The 19,665-nt window shown below is 42.0% G+C and overlaps 1 protein-coding gene across 19 annotated transcripts in view; it reads right to left on the bottom strand.

The window, feature by feature from the left end:
* Positions 1–1,145: 1,145 nt before the first annotated feature.
* pleca (plectin a) overlaps positions 1,146–19,665 on the bottom strand; it is a 108,132-nt gene continuing 89,612 nt past the window's right edge. For all 19 annotated transcript variants that reach the window (XM_084379340.1, XM_084379339.1, XM_084379337.1 and 16 more), the window contains 10 exons: positions 19,007–19,164; positions 18,721–18,899; positions 18,506–18,644; positions 18,061–18,417; positions 17,629–17,712; positions 17,439–17,543; positions 16,196–16,294; positions 10,432–13,779; positions 2,700–9,687; positions 1,146–2,060 (listed from right to left, as the gene is read on the bottom strand). In XM_084379340.1, the coding sequence (XP_084235466.1) occupies positions 3,487–9,687; positions 10,432–13,779; positions 16,196–16,294; positions 17,439–17,543; positions 17,629–17,712; positions 18,061–18,417; positions 18,506–18,644; positions 18,721–18,899; positions 19,007–19,164 (10,670 nt within the window). In that variant the 3' untranslated portion in view covers positions 1,146–2,060; positions 2,700–3,486. The remainder of the gene's footprint in view (positions 2,061–2,699; positions 9,688–10,431; positions 13,780–16,195; positions 16,295–17,438; positions 17,544–17,628; positions 17,713–18,060; positions 18,418–18,505; positions 18,645–18,720; positions 18,900–19,006; positions 19,165–19,665) is intronic.

A 19,665-nucleotide genomic window follows, 5' to 3' on the forward strand; every position in this document is an offset into this window, starting at 1 on the left:
AAATAGCCTAAAAATTGTATTTGTGACAGTTTTCATTGTGAATACTGCTGACTTTTGGAATATGCAACTATTCTGAAAAAAAACTGAATGCATCTATCATATTTTTTCTTTTTGTCCCCTATAAACTATGAGTGATGGCTTTCTGTCTCAACAAGTACACCTTCACAGCACAGAGAACAGGTAAAAATACATTTAAGACTAAATAAGAACAAATCCTAATGCTTATTTATTTATTTTGTTTTAATATTGTCTTAAAACTCCATTATAGCAGGGGGAAAGCTTCCCGACAGCTGAAAATGTGACTGTCATCTTGTGTTTATCAAGAAAGGAAGCTCAAAGATGTGTCAAACTCATGCTGCTCATTTATTTAACCACAACAGATATATCCTGTCATTTTTTGGCCAGGTATGACATCATAGCAGGGAACACTTCCTGACAGCTTTCAGATACTGTTTCTCTTGTGTTTAACATGAAAGGAAGCTCACACATCCACATTTCAGAAAGAAATATTGGTTGAATATTGTATATTGTATAACCTAAAATGATCCATCCATCCAGACGTCCCTCTCCCAAACAATGTTTTCCAGCTCTTCTGGGGGTCCTGAGGCGTTTCCAGGTCAGGCTAGATATGCAATTCCTCCACCTTGATCCGCTTAAAGTCAACATGAAATTGCTGCTTACTCAGTAACACATCAGTAATAATAATACTATTATAATAATATAAACGGTGCAGGTGCTATTCTTCCTGATGAGTACTTTTAATACTTTAATTCTGCTGATCATCCCTCTGTACTTTTATCAGTACCACTACTTGTACTGGAGTATTTTCACATCATGGTTTTATTACCTTTACTTATGTAACATGTGAGTAGTTTTTCCACTACTGCTCATTGGGAACTGTGAAGATGTTCTTCAGCAAGTTACTTACATCTTTACTGCTCTTTGTCTTTATCAGTGGATGACTGGAATTATACTGTACCAGCCACTAGATGTCAGTCTTCTTAGGTAAATAAACACAGGTTTGTCTGTAGTAATCTGTGTTCATTCAAATGTATCTACTGTATATAATCTCAAAGTCATGAGATTCATCAGATTTAAAATCAACATGATTTGACAAAAAAATTACATAAACAAACTTGAGAGAAACCATTTCATTTCCACGTTTATTTACATAGCGTAAGGTGTTACAATAAAATTCCTTGTCACCATTTTATTATAAATACACCATTTTTTTAACCAAGGCTTGACAACCCTCATTAAAATACATCCTTCAAACCTTTTTGAAACATAATAAAACAAATGCTTTAATGGATACATCTATTTCATTTTTTGCACCTTTTTTTTAATGTTAGTAAATCATGCAAAGCAGAAATATAGAGTACGAAAATAAAATGATATAGTTTGAATGTGTTGCTTTACAAAGAAGAATTAAAATCAAAACAAGTATATGTAGTGGAAAATACAAATACTGGGTCTGGTGGCAAAGCTTAAAGATCTTTCTCAAAGAAATGTTAAGTAATGGCTTTCGGCAACAGTGATCTATATAATCAGCAATATACAGTACATACATTACATTACTTGTCTGTGAAGGGAAAAACAATATTCAAATAATGGAAATCTTCTTTCGATTATTTTTGACACTGAACTGAACTGTTATTATTCTAAAGTTAGATTGTGACACACTGGACTGTAAAAAGGCTTACCTGATAACACAGTAATCATACCATAATGGTTAGCATTGCACTTAAAGTCATGCATCATTCAATTTACAGTGTAACCACTGCACCATCTTATAATACTCAACATCCCATTTTAGTGTTACAGAGTATTTTGCAGGCACTTACAAAGCATGGTTGAGGCCTTTAAATGGTTCAAGATAAGATGCAGGTTTCAAAATGGTCCACCGTTACAATAACCTGATGAAACATTGTATGAGCGAGTGTGTTGGTGTACTGCTGCATAAAAACATTGATTACAGTGAAGGTCACAGTCCAAAATAACGCCGCAGGTATCTGGAAGACATCTGAGCAAAGAGCTGGAGACGACATGAGCTAACATATCTGAAACAGAAGAATTTAACATTGAACAAGAACATTAGACTTTAGGACTTGAAAGACATTGAATGGCACAAATAAACCAGAAAATTTGGCAAAACTTCATTTAACAGGTGTGGATTTTTTCATGGTAAGTAGGTGGTAATAAATTAGCAAGTAACATATTTTAAATTAATATGAAATTACCCCCTGAATTACTTTATCAACAACATTCTCAACAATCAACAATAGGCAGTTAAGGAATAAATCTTTTTAAATGGGAAAAAATTGGAAAACTGTTCCAAAGTCTGTATGACAGATATTAGTGAAAATGTAAATGGTTTAAAAAATGTACTTTAATTTACTGACCTGCAGAAGTTAGACAGAAACTAATTGGAAATTAAAATGGTATGATCAGCAAATGTTAAGCAGAAAGCAATTGGAAGTTTCCTGGATATGTATTCAAGAAATGACCAGCTATTTATTAACTGCTTATTGGAAAAGTTGAGGTAATTCTTCTAATTTGGTAATTTTTTTCAGAGAAATGTCAAATATGTAAATTGCTAATTACCACCTCCTTCCCAAGAAATATGTAGACCTGTAAAATGAAGTGTTTCAATTTCAAAAGTTGTGAAGGGATTAAATGTAAATATTCTCTTAACCTACCTTTTAAAGTGTCCAGAAAGGCAGAGACTTGTATGTAATGGAGTTGAGGTTGGATGTGTAAAGTCCAGAACTGTCACACGGTGTTTATGGTCACAATAGGCTGTTTAATCCTTCCATTTGTGGGAACTTGCTCTTTGAGCATGCTGCTGTAACTAAAGTTTTATGACAGAAGACTTGGAATGGAGCAGATGTTGGGAGAATATATGCGGCAGTGTCGCCCAGGAGAGAGAAGATCTTGAAGCTTGGCGTTCTGTGTTTATCATGTTTGGGAGACTTCTTATTCTGCTCTGCAGAGTGGCACTTATCTTTCTTTAGCTAACTCTTATATTCAGAAATATACACATGTACAGAATGTTTTGTTTGTACACCCAATTTGGTTTTCTGTAACATTCAGGCTAATGGTAATGAACAGCTTGGTTATAGTGTAACACACTGTATTGTAGTGGAACATTAAATGCTTATGATATTAAACTTTAAAACCAAAAAAAATCACGTACACTTGAAACTTTTTGCGATAGATATTGGAAATGATAAACAGCTCTTGCATATGCTGCTTACAGTACTGGTAATCAGAAAGTCTGATATGATATAAACATAACTAAAAGTAAATGTGAAATATACAATAAACAAAAATATTCAACTTGTAAAAAATTAAATATTAAAAGTCCTGTAACAACCACATGCAGAGCAGAATAAAGCTAGTCCTTATTCCACTGAGAATTAGGCATCTGGTGAACACTGTGGTTTAATAGTGTATCCTTCCCTTAGAAAATCATTCCCTAACTCATCAGTATCGGCGGCCGTAGCTTGGTGAACTGTAGGAAGTGGAAGAGAAGGTTGTCGTGAAACTTGATCCAGTGGCATCGAAGCTGCCTCTTCTGGAGCCGGACCTGGAACCACTTCTTGAGCCAGACCGTGACCCAGTGGCGGAGCCTGACCCGCTGATGCTATAGGGACTGTAGAGGCCTTTGCTTGATTGAGATGACGCTTCAAGCAGTCTCAGACCTGTCCCCTCCTCTACCATGCTTCTATCCATAGCATCCTTGTAAGAGATTTTCAGCTTGGTTTTCGGGCACGTGAGGTATTTTGAGTATGCACTAACATCTCGTAATTTCTGCGCAGTGCGAGCATCCAAGGTGCCCTTCTTCACGGCCTCATCTATGGAGACTCTGCTGGTGGTGTCTGGTTCAATTAACCCACCGGTGAGATACTGGACCTCAAGGAATCGCTGCCCAGCCTCATAGTAGAGCCAGCCTTTCTTTAGGGCTTGGGCTGCTGACATTTTGGTTTTGGTTCTTGGATCCTCAAATCCATTGCACGCCTTCTGGGCTAGACTGATACGGTCCACCATGATTTTATCGACAAGCCCTTTGTTCATTGCGTCTGCAACAGTGAATTTCTCTCCGGTATTTGGGTCAATAATCCCTCCTGTGCAGGCCTGGGCTTCCAGCAATCTCTGACCTGTTATATTGTCCAAAAGGTTCCTGTGTATGGCTTCTGTGACGGACACCTTCTCCAGAGTCTCTGTGTCTAAGATTCCAGCCACAGGGCCGGTTTCCTCTGTTGGGTCGTTCCATGTGGTTGCTGGTGTTTTTATAGAAGGTGCAGGGCTCATGCTGAAAGATGAAGAGGAGCCAAAGGAGGATGAACGTGATCTGGAACCGCTCATGTTTCCAGACAGCATGTCTGCAAACTCTGTGATGGATAGAGTTCCTGCACGGTACTGATCGAGAGCGGACTTGTCAATCAGGCCCTTTGAGATTGCATCATCAATATCATACTGCCGACCAGACCTTCTGTCAATGATCATGGATTTCACAACTCCGTCAGATGAGGTGATGGTGATTTCCTCCCATTCACACTCCTGCTCTGAAAGCTCGAGATAGGTCTGGTGGTCGATGAGCCCTTTCTGGTACGCCTCATACACAGACATCTCTTTGCCCGTTTCTGGATCAACAATGACAACCCTGCGTTTGCGAACAGAAGACTTGGATGATGTCTTCCTCTCACGCTTCTTTTCTTTCAGCAGCAGAAGAGCGAGGCCTGTCTCTGGGTCTATCATACATCTCTCCATCAGCTGCAGGTAGGTGAGATTTTCCTCAGTGTTGGGGTCAAAGAAGCCCTTTGTGTCGTCAGATGGGTCAGTGAGGATTTCATTCATTTCCTGGTCGAAGAGGCCACGCTCATACGCCGACTCGACTGGCAGACGATGGCTCTCCTGTGGGTCAATGATTCCACCGGTGGCAATCTGAGCCTCTAGCAAACGAATGCCATGATCTTTCAGAATGAGGCCCTTTTTCATTGCCTGGAATAGTGAGATGACCTTGCCTGAATAGGGGTCCTTGTAGCCTGTGACAGCTCGTTCAGCTGAGTGGAGTTTATCTTTAAACTCTGGGCCAACAACACCCATCTTAACAGCTTCAGTGACATTCAGTTTTAGGTTCTTTATAGGATCAATTACATATCCAGTGGCAGCTTGAGCCTCAAGGAGCTCAAAGGCAGTGCCTGGTCTGATCATGTTCTTCTTCATTGCTTGGTAGATAGACAGACGGTCTTTGCTTGATTCTACGTACACACCAGCAATACAGCTCGTTCCCTCAAGGTATTTCTTCACATCTCTGCTGACCTCCTCCACTGTGATAATACCCTCAGTGAGATCATTGTATGTCTTTTGGTCGATAATCTGAGAACGAAGCAGCTCGTCAACAGTGATCTGCTTTCTGAGACCCTTGAAGAGAAGACTTCTATCTGCCAGCGATAGTAGGCGCAAACCACTTTCTTTATCAACTCTGCATCTTTTCAGTAGCTGGGCATAGGACTGTTGTTCATCTGTTGTTGGATCAATGTAACCTCTCACATCCCCAGTAGGTTCAGATAGTCTCTCAAGTGTCTCTTTGTTGATGTATCCACGCTGCATGGCAACGTCTGTCGGGAGGTGGAAGTAGTATTCAGGATCCATTAATCCGCCAGTGGCATTCTGGGCCTCCAACAGCCTCAAGGCATAATCCTCCAGAACCAGGTCTTTTTTCATCGCTTGGAAGAGAGAAATCACTTTTCCGCTGTACGGATCCTTGTAGCCTGTAACTGCTCTTTCAGCAGAGAGAAGTTTGTCATGAAGTTCAGGGCCAACAAGCCCCTTACGTACCGCTTCGTCAACTGTTAGAAGTTCATCCTTCATCGGATCAATCATGAATCCTGTTGCTGCTTGGGCCTCGAGGAGATTCAAAGCAGCTTCAGGTTTAATCTGTCCGTTCTTCATAGCCTGGTAGATGCTGATCTTTGGAGGATTGTCTGACATGATACCAGCAATGCAACCAGTACCAAAGAGGTACTGCTTTACTGATGGCATCTCCATTACCTCGCGAATATTCATCTTTTCTTGTTTCAAGAGGTTGTATGTGTGCAAGTCAATGATTCGGGCACTGTATAGCTCCTCAATAGTAATTCTTCGTCTGATAACATCACATGACATGCTCTGCTCGATCTTTAGAGTCTCCCTGTGTTCGATTATTTCAATGATGATGACCAGCATTCTTTCCTTTGTGATTTGCCCTAAGCGAAACTGCTCCATGAGGCGGCGTCTCTCCTCTTCTGGAATCATGTTTGAGTTCATGACTTCCCAAATGGTCATACTCTTTCCTGCAAAGCTCTTATGAGGGATGTCAATTTGAGTGTCAGCTAGATCTGTCCGGGCTTGCTCCTCTGTGTACTGGTAAGATTTCTCAACAGGAGCAGGAGATTCGACCTTTGACAGAGGCAGGTAGCACAGACCAGAGTTGGGATCTCTTACACATTTCTCCACTATCTGCTTGTATGTAACACTTTCGTTGGTGTTGGGATTGGTGAAGCATTTGACGTCACCTGAGGGTTCATTGAAGGACTTGGACATTTGTTTGCTGAAATAGCCACGCTGAATGGCCACATCATTGGGAACACGATGGCTGCTGACTGGATCGATGATCCCTCCGGTCGCAAACTGAGCCTCCAGGAGTGGAATAGCATGCTCCCTCAGAATAAGCTCCTTCTTCATGGCTTGGAAAAGAGAGATCTTATTGCCTGTGTATGGATCTTTGTATCCTGTCACTGCTTTTTCAGCTGAGAGAAGTTTCTCATGAAGCTCTGGACCAACCACTCCATCCTTCACAGCATCATCCACAGAGTAGTTCAGATTTTTGACTGGATCAATTATGGAACCAGTTCCTGCTTGGGCCTCAAGCAGGGCAAGTCCAGTGTTCTGTTGCAGAACATTCTTTTTCATTGCCTGGTATATGCTTAACTTCTCATTTGAATCTTTCATAGTGACACCATCAATGCGGTCTGTGCCCTGCAAGTACTTCCGTACCTTATCAGTTTCACTGACTTCTTTAGGTGTCTTTTTGCCCTGTTGGAGTTGGTCAAATGTAGCCTTATCAATGATGTTGGAATCAAGCAAAGAGCGGGCAGTGACTGGTGCCCTAATACCTTCAAAACAGGCCTCTTCCTTTGGTTTGTCTTCTTTTTCTTCAACCATTGTTATCACAATTGTTATCAACTTTTCAATCGTCACCTGCCCCATTCTGTACTGGCGGATCAGCTCAATTCTTTGCTCCTCAGTGATGTATTCAGAGTGTATTATCTCCCAGATGGTGACTTTTCTTCCTTTGAATGGACCATACTCCAGCTCCATAGTTGCCAGGTTCAAAGTCTCTTTTGTCTTAGCCTCTGTGATCTGTTTGTCTTTTTTGGGCTTTGCAGCCTTCTTTGAAAGAGAAAGCAATGGGAGTCCAGTTTCTTTGTCTGTGACACATTTATTCAAGAGCTGAGCATAAGTTGAATCCTCTTGTGAGTTTGGATCATAAAAGACCTTCGTTTCATCCGTGTTTGTGTTCAAGGTCTTGCTCATTCCCTCATCAAAATAGCCACGCTTGCAGGCAACCTCATGTGGGATGCGGTAGCTTTTCACTGGGTCAATAATTCCACCTGTTGACAGTTGTGCCTCAAGCAGACGGATGCCGTTGTCTTTCTTTATGAGGCCTTTGTTCATGGCTTCAAACAGAGACACCTTCTTTCCTGTATATGGATCTTTGTAGCCAGTGACAGCTCTCTCTGCTGACAGGAGTCGTTCATGCAGTTCTGGCCCTACAAGACCCGACTTAACAGCTTCATCAACAGGGATCCTCTCATTTTTGACAGGATCCATTACAAACCCAGTTGCTGCTTGCGCTTCAAGAAGGTTTGCAGCAGTTTCTGGTGAAAGCAATTCTTTCTTCATAGCCTCATAGAAAGGCATTTTCTCCTTGGTTGGTTCATTCAACAGACCAGCAATGCTCGGTGTTCCTTGTAGTGCCTTCTTCACAGGCTCCATCTCAGCGATCTCTTTGACTGTTATTTTGCCTGTACTCAACTTGTTGAACAAGTCTTTGTTTATGACCTTGGACTCTAACAGTTCACTGGCGGGTACTGGAGCCTTCAAACCATTAAACACATTTCCACTATTCTTCTCCTTGTCTTCCACAACAGTGATGACAATTTTAATAATCTTCTCTACGGTGATCTTTCCTGTCTTGTACTGGCGAATCAGTTCCCGTCTTTGCTCGTCAGTGAAGTATTCTGAATTTATGACTTCCCAGATGGTGACTATTTTGCCTCTGAACTTTCCAAAAGGCACATCAACGGTTGATTTACTGAACACTTCCTTAGTCTCCAGATCTGTGTATGTTCTCTCAGTTTGAGCAGCTTGATCTGTTATGGGTAATATCAGCAGTCCAGTCTCTGCATCTTTGGTGCATTTCTCCAGTAACTGTTTGTAGGTGAGTTGCTCTTGGGTGCTTGGGTCAATGAATAATTTGCAATCATCACTGGGATCGGTGAGTTTCTTGTTCATGTCTGCGTCAAACTGACCCTGCTTGTAGGCAGTCTGAAGTGGCGCTCTGTGACTACTGACCGGGTCAATGATGCCACCTGTTGCAAGCTGTACATCCAGGAATTTGGTGGCCTGCTCCTTTTCAATGAGTCCCTTCTTCATGGCCTCATAGAGAGAGATTCTGTCTCCAGTGTAGGGATCTTTGAAGCCAGTGGCTGCTCGCTCTGCCGAGAGCATCCTGTCATGGAGCTCGGGGCCGATCAATTCATCTTTAACAGCCTCGTCCACAGAGATGAGCTTATTTTTCACTGGATCTACGATGTAACCAGTAGCTGCCTGAGCTTCCAGGAGCATTGCGGCAGTGTTTGGACTAATCTTTTTCTCTGTCATAGCCTGATAGACACTCATCTTCTCTTTGGATGGAGTCAAGACACCTCCAACACAACTCTGACCCTTAAGACATGATTTAACTTTATCAGTCTTTTCAAGCTCTTGTACAGAGACTTTGCCCTTTTTCAACTTGTCCAATTCCTTTTTGGTCAGAACACCAATCTCATGAAGCCTTGCGGCAGGAACTTTCTCTCTAATGCCATCAAAGGCAAAAGGTGATTCTCCACCTTTCTTCGCCCCGTCCACTTCAACAGAGCCATTGAACACTTTCTTTGTTGTTCCCACCATTGTCATGGCAACTAACTGCTCCTCAGGAACCTCATCAGTCTGAACTTCGATTTCCTTCGTTTTGGATGCAGCCTGTTTGGAGGCAACCTCGAGACTCTTAAGTTTCTCTCTGAGCTTCTTGTTCTCCTCTCCCAGGAGTTTTTCTTGCTCGAGCCTTTTCTTTTCCAGAACTTCCATTTCCTTCTGCTTGTTATTCATATCTGCTTCTGCCTCCTTTTGTTTCTTAACAGCTTCATCCATAATGGCCTGAAGTTTCTTCTTCTCATCTTCCATTAGCTTTCTCTGACGTTCTTGTTCATCTTTGAGAGCTTTGGCCTTGTTCACTTCATCCTCAAACTGTTTCTGGAGCTTCGTCTTCTCAGCTTCAACATCCTTTTCTCTTTTCAACAGCAGTTCCTTCTCTGTGAGGAAAGACTGCTGAAGAATGGCCTTCTGTTGCTCGATTTGCTCTTGTTGGGCATTTGCCATCTATTTGGGAAAAAGAAGAAACAAATTAGCAAAATAACAAGCAGGAATAAACTGTCTTGCTGAAAATAGGATGAGAAGATCCAACTCTCATGTCTGTCTGCTATACAGTAAAATCTAGCTGTTTTCTCTGTTTTTTGAGCATTCTCTGACATAAGAACTTCCTCCAGGATTAACAACGTTCTGTTTTACCTTATCTTATCTTATCTTATCTCCTTGCAGCAGCGTTATATTTAGCATACAGACATGAGAGTAATATCAAGCTTTTCATCTAACACGCAGCAAGAAAGTGCATAAAAGCATTTTCCTACAAAGTATTCAATATCTAAAGGAACAGTCCATTTAAAAAATGAAAATTACAGTCAAGATATTCTTACCCCCATGTCGACTGAAAACTTAAGTAGATGGGGACTTGTTTTAAAACATAAAAAAAAACCTCCTGAAGCTCCTGAAATATTTTGTGGACTAGGGAATTTCACCCAAATTCCATCGGCATGAGGGTGAGTAGATAATGACTGAATTTTCATTTTTGGGTGAATGTTTCCTTTAACTAGTGATTATTTCAGTTCTGCAATGCTGTGTTTTGAATGACAGTCATATAAATTGCTGGATGTTATTTTAAGTCTCTGCAATTTACATGAAATGTCACATGTGCTTCTACAAATACTGTAGTTAGTGTGTTGAACAATAATGTTAATTCTAAGGGTTGTGTAAATTGACTAACAATGTTAATTCATGTCAAAATACCTCTTTGGATTTTTTCTGCAGCTCTTCCGCCTCTTTTCTCAGTTTCTCCTTCTCTTTCTCAAGAGCATTGATGGCTACCTTCAAGTCATCTGCCTCCCTGCTGCTCTGCAGCCTCTGTGTCTCCAACTTCTGCACAACGACTTCTGTGGTTTGTTTTTCTGTGTGTTCAAGACGTATTTTTGCCTCGTCAGCTTGTTTCTTGAATCTCTTAGCCTCATCTTCAGCCTTTGCCTGAGCGTCACTGAGCTCTTTCACCCTCAGCTTCAGTTTCTCTGCTTCAGCTGAAACTTCAAGCTGCCTCTTTCGCTCAGCCTCTAATGACTTCTGGAAGCCCTCTGTCTCCTTATCAAGCCGCTGCTGGATCTGTTGTTTGTCCTCCAGTAGTTTTTTAGCCTTCTCCTGGGCCTTATTCTTCTGTTTCTGGAGCTCCTCTGCTTCAGCTTTCAGTTTCGTAGCTTCTTGGATGGCCTGCATTTTCTCCTTCAGCATTTTCTCTGCAAGTGACCTCTGCTCAGCCAAGTCGGTCTCAGCGATCTGTCGCTGTCTGGCTGCCTCCTCAGCCGCAACGCTAAGTCTGGCAGCATCCTCTGCCAGGCTCTTCATTTTCTCTGCTTCCTCTGCAAGTAATTTCTGTGTGTTATCTTTGTCTTTCTTCATGAGGCGGCGGTTTTCTTCCTCAATCTTCAGCTTAAGTTTCAGGAGCTCATCCATCTGGGTCTTAACTTTGGACAGTTCATCCTCCACCTGTGCCTTTTGCTTGACGGCATCATTTACTTCACCTTTGACTCTCTGAAGCTCCTCATCCAACACAGTTTTCTGCTTATCCGTCTCATCCAGCTTCAGTTTAACCAATGAGAGTTCCTTTTCAACCTGAGTCTTCTGCTTAAGTGATTGTTCTGCTTCTTTTTTGTGCTTAGCCATCTCTGCGTCAGCCTGCTTTTTCTGCTTCAGAGCTGCTGCCTCAGCTGCTGCTCTCTTGGAGGCCTCCTCCTCTGCCTCTTTCTTCAGCCTCTCTGCATCTTTTTGGGCTTTGGCCTGTTTCGCAGCTTCATCCTCTGCAGCTTTTTTCTGCTTTTCAGCCTCCTCCGCTTTTTGACGGAGCAGGGCAGCCTCTTTCTCCGCTTTCTCTTTAGCTTTCTCAGCTGCTTGGGCAAGTTTCTTAGCGTTTTCAAACTCCTCTTTCATCTTTTCCTGGGCGAGAGTGTCTTCTTTATTCTTGCTGAGAACATCTTGGGCCTTCTGCTCGGCGGCACTGCACTTCTGCGCTGCCTCTTTGGCCAGAACTGCCTGCTTCTCTGCATCTTTCGCTGCCTTCTCTTTCTGTTTATTTGCGTCAGCTGCTTTCTTTTTGAGGCGTTCGACTTCCTCCTGAGCGGCTTTGCACTGTCGAGCTGCCTCTTCTTCTGCTGCAGTAATCCTCTTCACCTTCTCCTCAGATTCTTTCCTTTTCTTCTCTTCCTCTGCGGCGAGCTTTTTCAGTTTCTCAGCCTCTTCCTCAGCTTTGAGTTTGCTCTTCTGTGTCTCATCGGCAATAGCCTTCAGTTTCTTTAACTCCAACTCCAAATCTGACTTTCCTTTTGATGCTTTCTCAAAGTTGATCTTAATGATTCGAATTTCCTCTTCAACCACCTTCTTTTGCTTCAGAGTTTCTTCCACAATAGTTTTTTGTCTCCCTAACTCAGAGTCAGATGAGCTCTTCAGGTGTGTAATCTTCTCTTCGATGTCTTGTTTATGCTGAGCGGCCTGATCCTCCAGCAGCTTCCTCTGATAAGCTTCATCCTCAGCTTTTCTTTTCAGTCTTTCATTTTCTGCTTCTTTAGCTTTCAGAGCGATCTCAGCTTCAGTCTTCAGACGAGTCGCCTCGTTGATGGCAGACAGTTTCTCTTTCAGTATTTTCTCTGCCTCGGCTCTCTGCCGAGCAGCCTCGTCCTCTGCAATCTGCCTCTGCTTCTTCGCCTCCTCGGCGACTGACCTCAGTCGAGTTGCTTCCTCTGCGAGTTGTTTCATTTTCAAAGCTTCGGACTCGAGAAGCTGCTTGCTCTTTTCTGTGTTGGACAGTGTCTGCTTCTCAGCTTGAACCTTCATCTGCAGAAGAGCGTCCATTTCACTTCTGACTTTAGCCAGCTCATCCTCCAGTTGTTTCCTCTGGTTTTCAGCAGCATTCACCTCATTTTTCAGACGCCTGAGCTCGTTATCCAACAGGCCCCTCTGCTGTTCAGCATGTTCAAAGTCGGACTTCAGTCGGATGCATTCCTGCTCTGCAGAAAGCTTTTGCTGGGCCACCTGCTCTGCAAATTTCCTCTGTTTTTCCAACTCTTTCTCTGCATTGTCCTTCTGTTTAAGAGCAGCATCCTCAGCTTTACCCCTTTTCTTGGCCTCACGTTCTGCATCGACTTTCTGCCTCTCTGCTTCCTCCTGAGCCTGGCTCTTCTTTTGAGCTTCCTCTTCAGCTTGTAGCCTCAAGCGGAGAGCCTCATTGGCTTTCTGTCTCCATGTTTCAAGCTCTTTCTCCGCTTGTTCCCTGGCTTTGTCGGCTTCCTCTTGTTGTTTCCTGAGTTTTCCGGCTTCCTCCTGCAACTGAAGGACAGTGCCCTGCTCTTTCTTAAGGGATGCCTCGAGTTTGGTTGCCTTTTCGTTGAGTGACACGGATTGGGTTTGCAACTGTGTGGCTGCAGACTTTTGCGCCACCTCCTCTACCACCTTGATCTGCCTCAGCTTCTCCTCCTCCGCCTGCTTCATGCGCCTCTCCGCTTCTTCGGCTTGCATTTTGAATTTCTGCAGGTCGTCCATAGCTTTCTGCTTCTGCCTGGCAGCCTCTTTCTCCGCCTCAGATTTACGTTTCAGCTCATCTTCAGCGTTTTTCTTCTTCTGAGTCTCTTCATTGACCTGCTTGCGAAGCCTCTCTGCCTCCTCCTGAGCAGTTTTCCTGAGCTTCTCAGCGTCATTAGCCTTGTCTCTGAGCGCCTGTAGCTCAGTCTCAGCTGTGGACTTCTGTCTTATTGTTGTCTCTAACTGGAGTCTAATTATGTGGATTTCCTCCTCAATTTTAGTCCGACTGACCAGCGCCTCTTCCAGCTGATGACTCTTGGACTTGATCTCCTGCTCAGACAGACTCTTCAGATGATGCAGCTCCTGCTGAATGTTTTGCTTCTGCTTCTCGGCGTCCACCGCCACATCCTGCCTCTTGCTGGCTTCTTCTTTCATCTTCAGCTTCAGCTCCTGGGCCTCTTGCTCTGCCTTGGCCACTGATTTGGCGTGAGCCTCGGCCAACTGCTTCTGCTTATCTAGCTCGGCTTGTATCTCTGCCATTCTTTTCCTCTCCTCTTCTTTTAGTTTTTCAGAAGTTTTCTGTATTAGTAGAAGCAAAGAGGGAGTAAAAGGGGGTTGAGAGAATGTTAAAGGGTGTTAGACTGTAAAATAAAACTTCATTAATGTAGTAATAAAACATGTAGCTACATGTAAATGTAAATACATGAGAATATGTTACAGGTAAAATCTACAAGGAACAGACAGGTCTTTTAGCTACAGCAGAGGGGAAACACTGTATCGGGAAATGCTTGTCGTGTTTATTTCATGTATGGCACACAGAATGACACTTTACTTCACAACACAGCACGACACTTTACTTACATGCAGTTGAGGTCTTTTAATTGATCAGTGCTTTATATAATCTGTGTAATGAGGCTTGATCACGTTTGAACAAAGTTGTATTCTATGGGCTTGTTCATATAATATAAAACATTACCTGTATGTGGTAGTAATAATACCTTTTGTCAAGGTGGAGTAAGTGTGTCGCTGCTATATTTCCACTTAAAGATTTAATATTTGGATTTCTAAAAGATCGTTATCGCTTAATTCAGTCACCAATCAATATTAAGGGTTTGACTCATGTTTTTCAATCTTTACATTCTCAAAACAAAGCAGCTTTTTGTCAGATTCATAAAGTAACTGCAAAGAAATAAGCAGGGAAAAAAATAATTAGCAGCATGCAAAAATACTCAAAGATACCAAAGACCTTTACAGCCCAAAACTTAAAGCGTAATATGGATTTGTATCGCAGCAAGTCAGAATTCAACCAGAATAAAGTCATTATAGTGATGTAGCAAACACAGCGTGATTTGATGTGACACAGACCACAGAGTACGCTTGGATTAATGTGACACGACATTAATCCAAGATCAAGGTGAGCTCAGTCTGACGACAGCAAACACCAACAGATGAGTTCTACTCTTCAACAATGACGGGAGATGTGTAACTGTACAGGTGAGTGACAACGAAAAGGAAGGTCCAAAACTTTAGAAACCTGTCATATTGATCTCTAATTAAGGTTTAAGACAGTTGGTTCTCATGTATCAGCAGCAGCCTCCTGTATTTATTTACTGGGGCAATCAAAAAAAAAAATTTGCCTATGACAGGGACATTTTTCATTTAATTCTAGTACATAAGTTCGACGTAAATGGTCACTTTCTTGTAAGGTTTTAGTCAATGTGCATGAATTAAATAACTGGATGTGTAATTCATTACAGGAGACAGAATAACCAATTTTGAAATTCATCTCTTTCATGTTTTATTTTTGAATAATAATACACTTCATGTTCCCATTTAACTTCATACGTAACAAATGGATAAACACCTAAGGTTTATGTTTAAGGCTGGATTAATTCAATTTAATCAGACCAAGATATTTCATTTATTCACACGGAGTTTACAGGTCAGTGGGGGAAACAGCATTGGAAGTGAAACAATCAATCAAAAACAAAGTATTTGGTAACTATTTTGATACACTATTAATTGTTTTTTTTTCTTTTCAGTTTCTAAAATGAGAAGATTTGCTGCTTTTCTTTGTTATATATCATTAACAACTGAATATCTTTGGACGTTTGCTTGAATAAACATTTGAGGAAATCACCTTTGGCTCTGCAAAGTTGTGATGGGCAGACTAAAAGATTGATTGATCCAAAAAATGAAAATAAGCATTATTTGCTATCCTGAACAGTATTATCAAAAATACCTTGCAAAGGTTGATTTAAAGTTGACATTTACATTAGCAAAAGAAGAAGAAATGCCTACAGGAAGCTGATGCTCAGCTCTAACTGAACCGAGAACGGACTCAAATATAAAAGGTCTCTAAAGCATCCTGAACCTTCCCTTCACTCCACTACAGACGAGGGTCTGATGTTCGAGAGGAATGACATGAACTGAGAGGGTCTTTCTTTAAATACCTGGTGCTTTGGGGTTAATTCATCTCTTAAGCGTGTGATTAATATTCGTGACAATGCACTGGCGAGCAGGTCGAAAAAGGATCAAACACAATAGAAGGTTAGGAAGGAAGAAAGGGGAGAAAGTAAAGGTAAGATTGAAAAGAAGGCAGGAAGCCAAACTGAAGCCTTCAAATCACAAGTGTGGGTGATTTCAAGAGGAAATAAAGAAGCAAAGACTGAATCAAATACTGTTGGAGAATGTGACTGATTCAGGGCTGAGTCTTACTGTATGTACAGACTATGTGACATGATCGTAGGGAATGAGAGACATCAACTCTAGTGGGGATGTGATGTGCTGGAACACTAGGATGAAACAGTTTGCTTCACCACTGTACGCTGTTTTATCACTTTTTAATACAATAATATATTTTTCGTGCCAACGTTTTTATCACTAATTGATGACAGATGATTTCCCATACATCGATCAGTAAACAGGTCGGGGCAGCAGTGTTTGCTTGTGTTAGTTTGTTTTTGACAGTTCTCAGAAGTTTGTGTGTAATTACCTCCTCGTCCTCCAGGCGGCGCTGCGTCTCTATGATGAACTTAATGTACTGGCTGTTGAGAGTCATCAGCTCGCTGTAGCGAGTTCTCAGATCAACATACTGAAATAAATGCAGTGGCACAGAGAAGTTAAAACATACATTTCCCTACATTTCATACAGTTGCCACAACTTAGTTAAAGTTGAGATGAAAAATGTATTTTTTAACCCATTTAGATCACATTCCTGGTTATATTTTGCTCCTTATCTAACAAGGGAAAAAACAAAAATCGATGCTGTTGAGTTTCAGTGAGAGCGGCTGCAACATTTTACTTCACCTCACGATTTTGGGACTTTCTATTTTTACGTTTTAAATTAAGGCTGACAAGATATGATCACAACAACACCGCGATATCCATGAAAATGTGAACAAAAAAACAAAAGCCAGCAATCAAATCTGTCTTTAACTTTGTTTATTGTGTGTTCTGTTTGTTTTCTGGCAAAAAAATGACCCTCAAAATACAAGAGTAGGGAGGTGAAGACAAGTCTGCAACCATAACTGTAGAGCATGGTTCTCCCATGCCAGAACGTTGGGAAAACGTTACCACTATGAACTGTGGGCAGTTCCCCTTAAGCAAAGTCTGCAGAAATGCAGAATTGGGAAAAGTGGACTGTCATGAGAGTCCTCATGCACTTCATGAGTTTATAGTCGGACAGCCCTAAACCCTCTGGACACTGTGTGTTCATGTGCTGTCGGAATTATCTGAGAAACATTTTTCCGACAGGGAGAGTTCAACGTGAACGCCCTCTCAGGTCAGAACAACAGCTCGGAAAATTGGAGAAAGGCAACACAAGTTGTCAAGTTCACGCCATAAACACTGGGTGGATGATAAGAAACTTTTACCAAAGTCATGTATTGTATAGCTATTGTATCATTTCCTTTGCACTCGTAATTGTCACTCAAATACTGAAAACAGCTGTAAACATGTTGTTTAAATGCCACCAAAGTCGTTAAGAATGACTTCCCAACTCATGAAATGGGAGTCTCCGAGTCTTTGAGTGTGGACATTTGGACTTATCAACGTTAAAGTCAAATTCCTCCCAACGTTACTCTCCACCTGCGTATCCGGTTTCACTCAGATGTGCATCAAATGTTTTTTTTTTTTTTATCACAGTGATGATAGCAGATAGGAAGACTCAACCATAACACCAAAACTGGTCGTATGTATCATCTTTGCTCTTCTCAGGTGGTGTGTGAAAAACCTACCTCCTGAATGATGTTGTCAGACGCACACTCCATTTTGGGTTTCTTCAAAGGAGACGCGATGGGATCCTGGAGAGCTTTGTAGGTCAAAATCTGGAACTCATAATCCTTAAGAAAGAAGAAGACAATAACCTTAAATCGAGCCAGAAAATGAGCTTCATTTTGCTGTAAAGCTAAATATATCTGTACATACCTTGACTGAATCGATGTAAGCCTTTGCATTTTTCTGGCACTTTTCAATCTTGTCCTTGTTTTCCTCGATCTCTTCCAGGAGTTTCTGAAGAAAGCATGAAGAAAAGAATAATTCAATATTTATAATACCTTTTATACATTTTCCTGGTTTATTTCCATCACTTCACTTCTACAAAAAAGAACAAAAAAGCTGCAGTTACTACTTTTATTATTAAAATAAATACACTTATACCTTTTGGCCATTTTAGAAAGGTTTCATTTAAATCTCCCAGCCTCTTATTGTTTTATGAAGCTGTATTTTATCTAATATTTAACTACAGTGACCACCAGCGTATTTCAAATCAGTAAAAACGTTTTCATCAGAATCCAGTGCACTCTTGCAACCACCAGAGGGCAGAATAACATTTCTTCCCTTTACCCCACACAGCTTTACCTTCTCCTCAGCCAGTTGCTCCTTGAGAGCCTTGCTGTCGCCGATGGGCACGGCCTGAATCTTCTCCTGCCTCTTCCTCGCCTCTCCGAGCCAGCGGATGAGCCACTCGTAGCTTCCTTTGTAGGAGTTCATGTGGCGGTTGAGGAGGTCGAGCTCCCTCTGCCTCAGCTCCAACTGAGCGAACACGGCCTGCCAGCGCTCCAGGAGGCTGCTGACCAGCTGACGGTAGTGCTCCACCTCGGTGTCACGCTCGCTGTGGATCCTCGTCATCTTGTCGTTGATGGCTGTCGCCCTCTTCAGCTCGTCCTGCAGGCGGTCGAACACGACCTGGTCGGCCTCTGCCTCAGAGCGCATTGACTGATGAAAGAGCAAAGTCATCAGCTTAACATGAGAGCAACAGGTTAAAGGTTTGTTTATATGAAAGACTTATGAACTTCTGAAATACCTTCAGCTGGCTGCGATGGTCCTCCACCTCTTTCTCATCAGCCGGCACTTTGCTAACATCCCGCAGACGAGTCTCGTAATTCTTCAGGGTGTCCTCTGCGTCTTTAGTGTTTCTGATCACCACATCGATGGTCTTCAGCCTGAAATCAAACAGATGTACAGTTAATAACAGCTGGAGATTCATCAGAAGGCACTCAGAGAGTCAAGAAGACTCACTTGTCCAGGTAGACGGTGGACAGGCCGTAGACGTGGTCCATCTTCTTCACTGTGACGTCCAGTTCTGAGCGCAGCATTGGGGCCGAGCTGGACTGCTGAGGAGACGCCAGAACCTCCTCGGTCTTCTCAGAGATGGAGCTCAAGTCTTTCTTTAGGCCCTCCAACTCAGACTGGACTTTCTGTCATTGAAAGGGAGATGGTTTAGTTAAATAATAAACTAATACATTCCCTTTCCTTTCTTGCGTTCATGTATTAAACCTCAGTTTTTCCTTCCCATCGTCGTTACCATTTGCTCTGCAGTCTTCATGGCGCAGGCTTTGAGCGGCTCCTTGTCTACCGGCTGTCGGAGGCGCGTCACTGTTCGGTTCTCGCAGCCCTCCAGCCTCAGACGAAGGTCTTTGATCTGCGTCAGGTAAGTCTTGCACACCGACTCATCTTGTTCTCCTGGTCGGATTGAAAAAAATTTACAACTATTATTAATTTGCAGAGAGCACAAACTCAGGATAAAGAAGCTGGTTGTTAATTCAGGTTTTGCAGTGAGTGTAGGCTGTAGCTTTTAATATCAAACACTCAGACATGCATAGAAACTTGGCGTACACATAAAGGTACAGCATTAGTTACAGGATCTCATATTTATTTGAATCATTGTATTTTTGTATTTTAAAATAAAAGAAAATCACAAGAAATAAGTACACAATAAATGTACTTCTTCATGTTTGATTGGTTCCATGTTGATTATCCACAATAGAAGTTAATCTACCAATTAACTGATTTAATAATTCACTGGTAAAGATCTGAAATCAGCTGCCATTAATCTCATGCACAGAGACGGGAATGCAACAATGAGTGAAGTTAGGAGAGGATACCAAAAACCGGTGAGGATGATGAAGCTGATTGAGTTAATGAATGAAGTGAAACATGACAGCACAACAGCCCTCAGTACAC

Source organism: Pagrus pagrus (assembly GCF_965226575.1).
Source record: "Pagrus pagrus genome assembly, chromosome: 17".
Classification (NCBI taxonomy): domain Eukaryota; kingdom Metazoa; phylum Chordata; class Actinopteri; order Spariformes; family Sparidae; genus Pagrus; species Pagrus pagrus.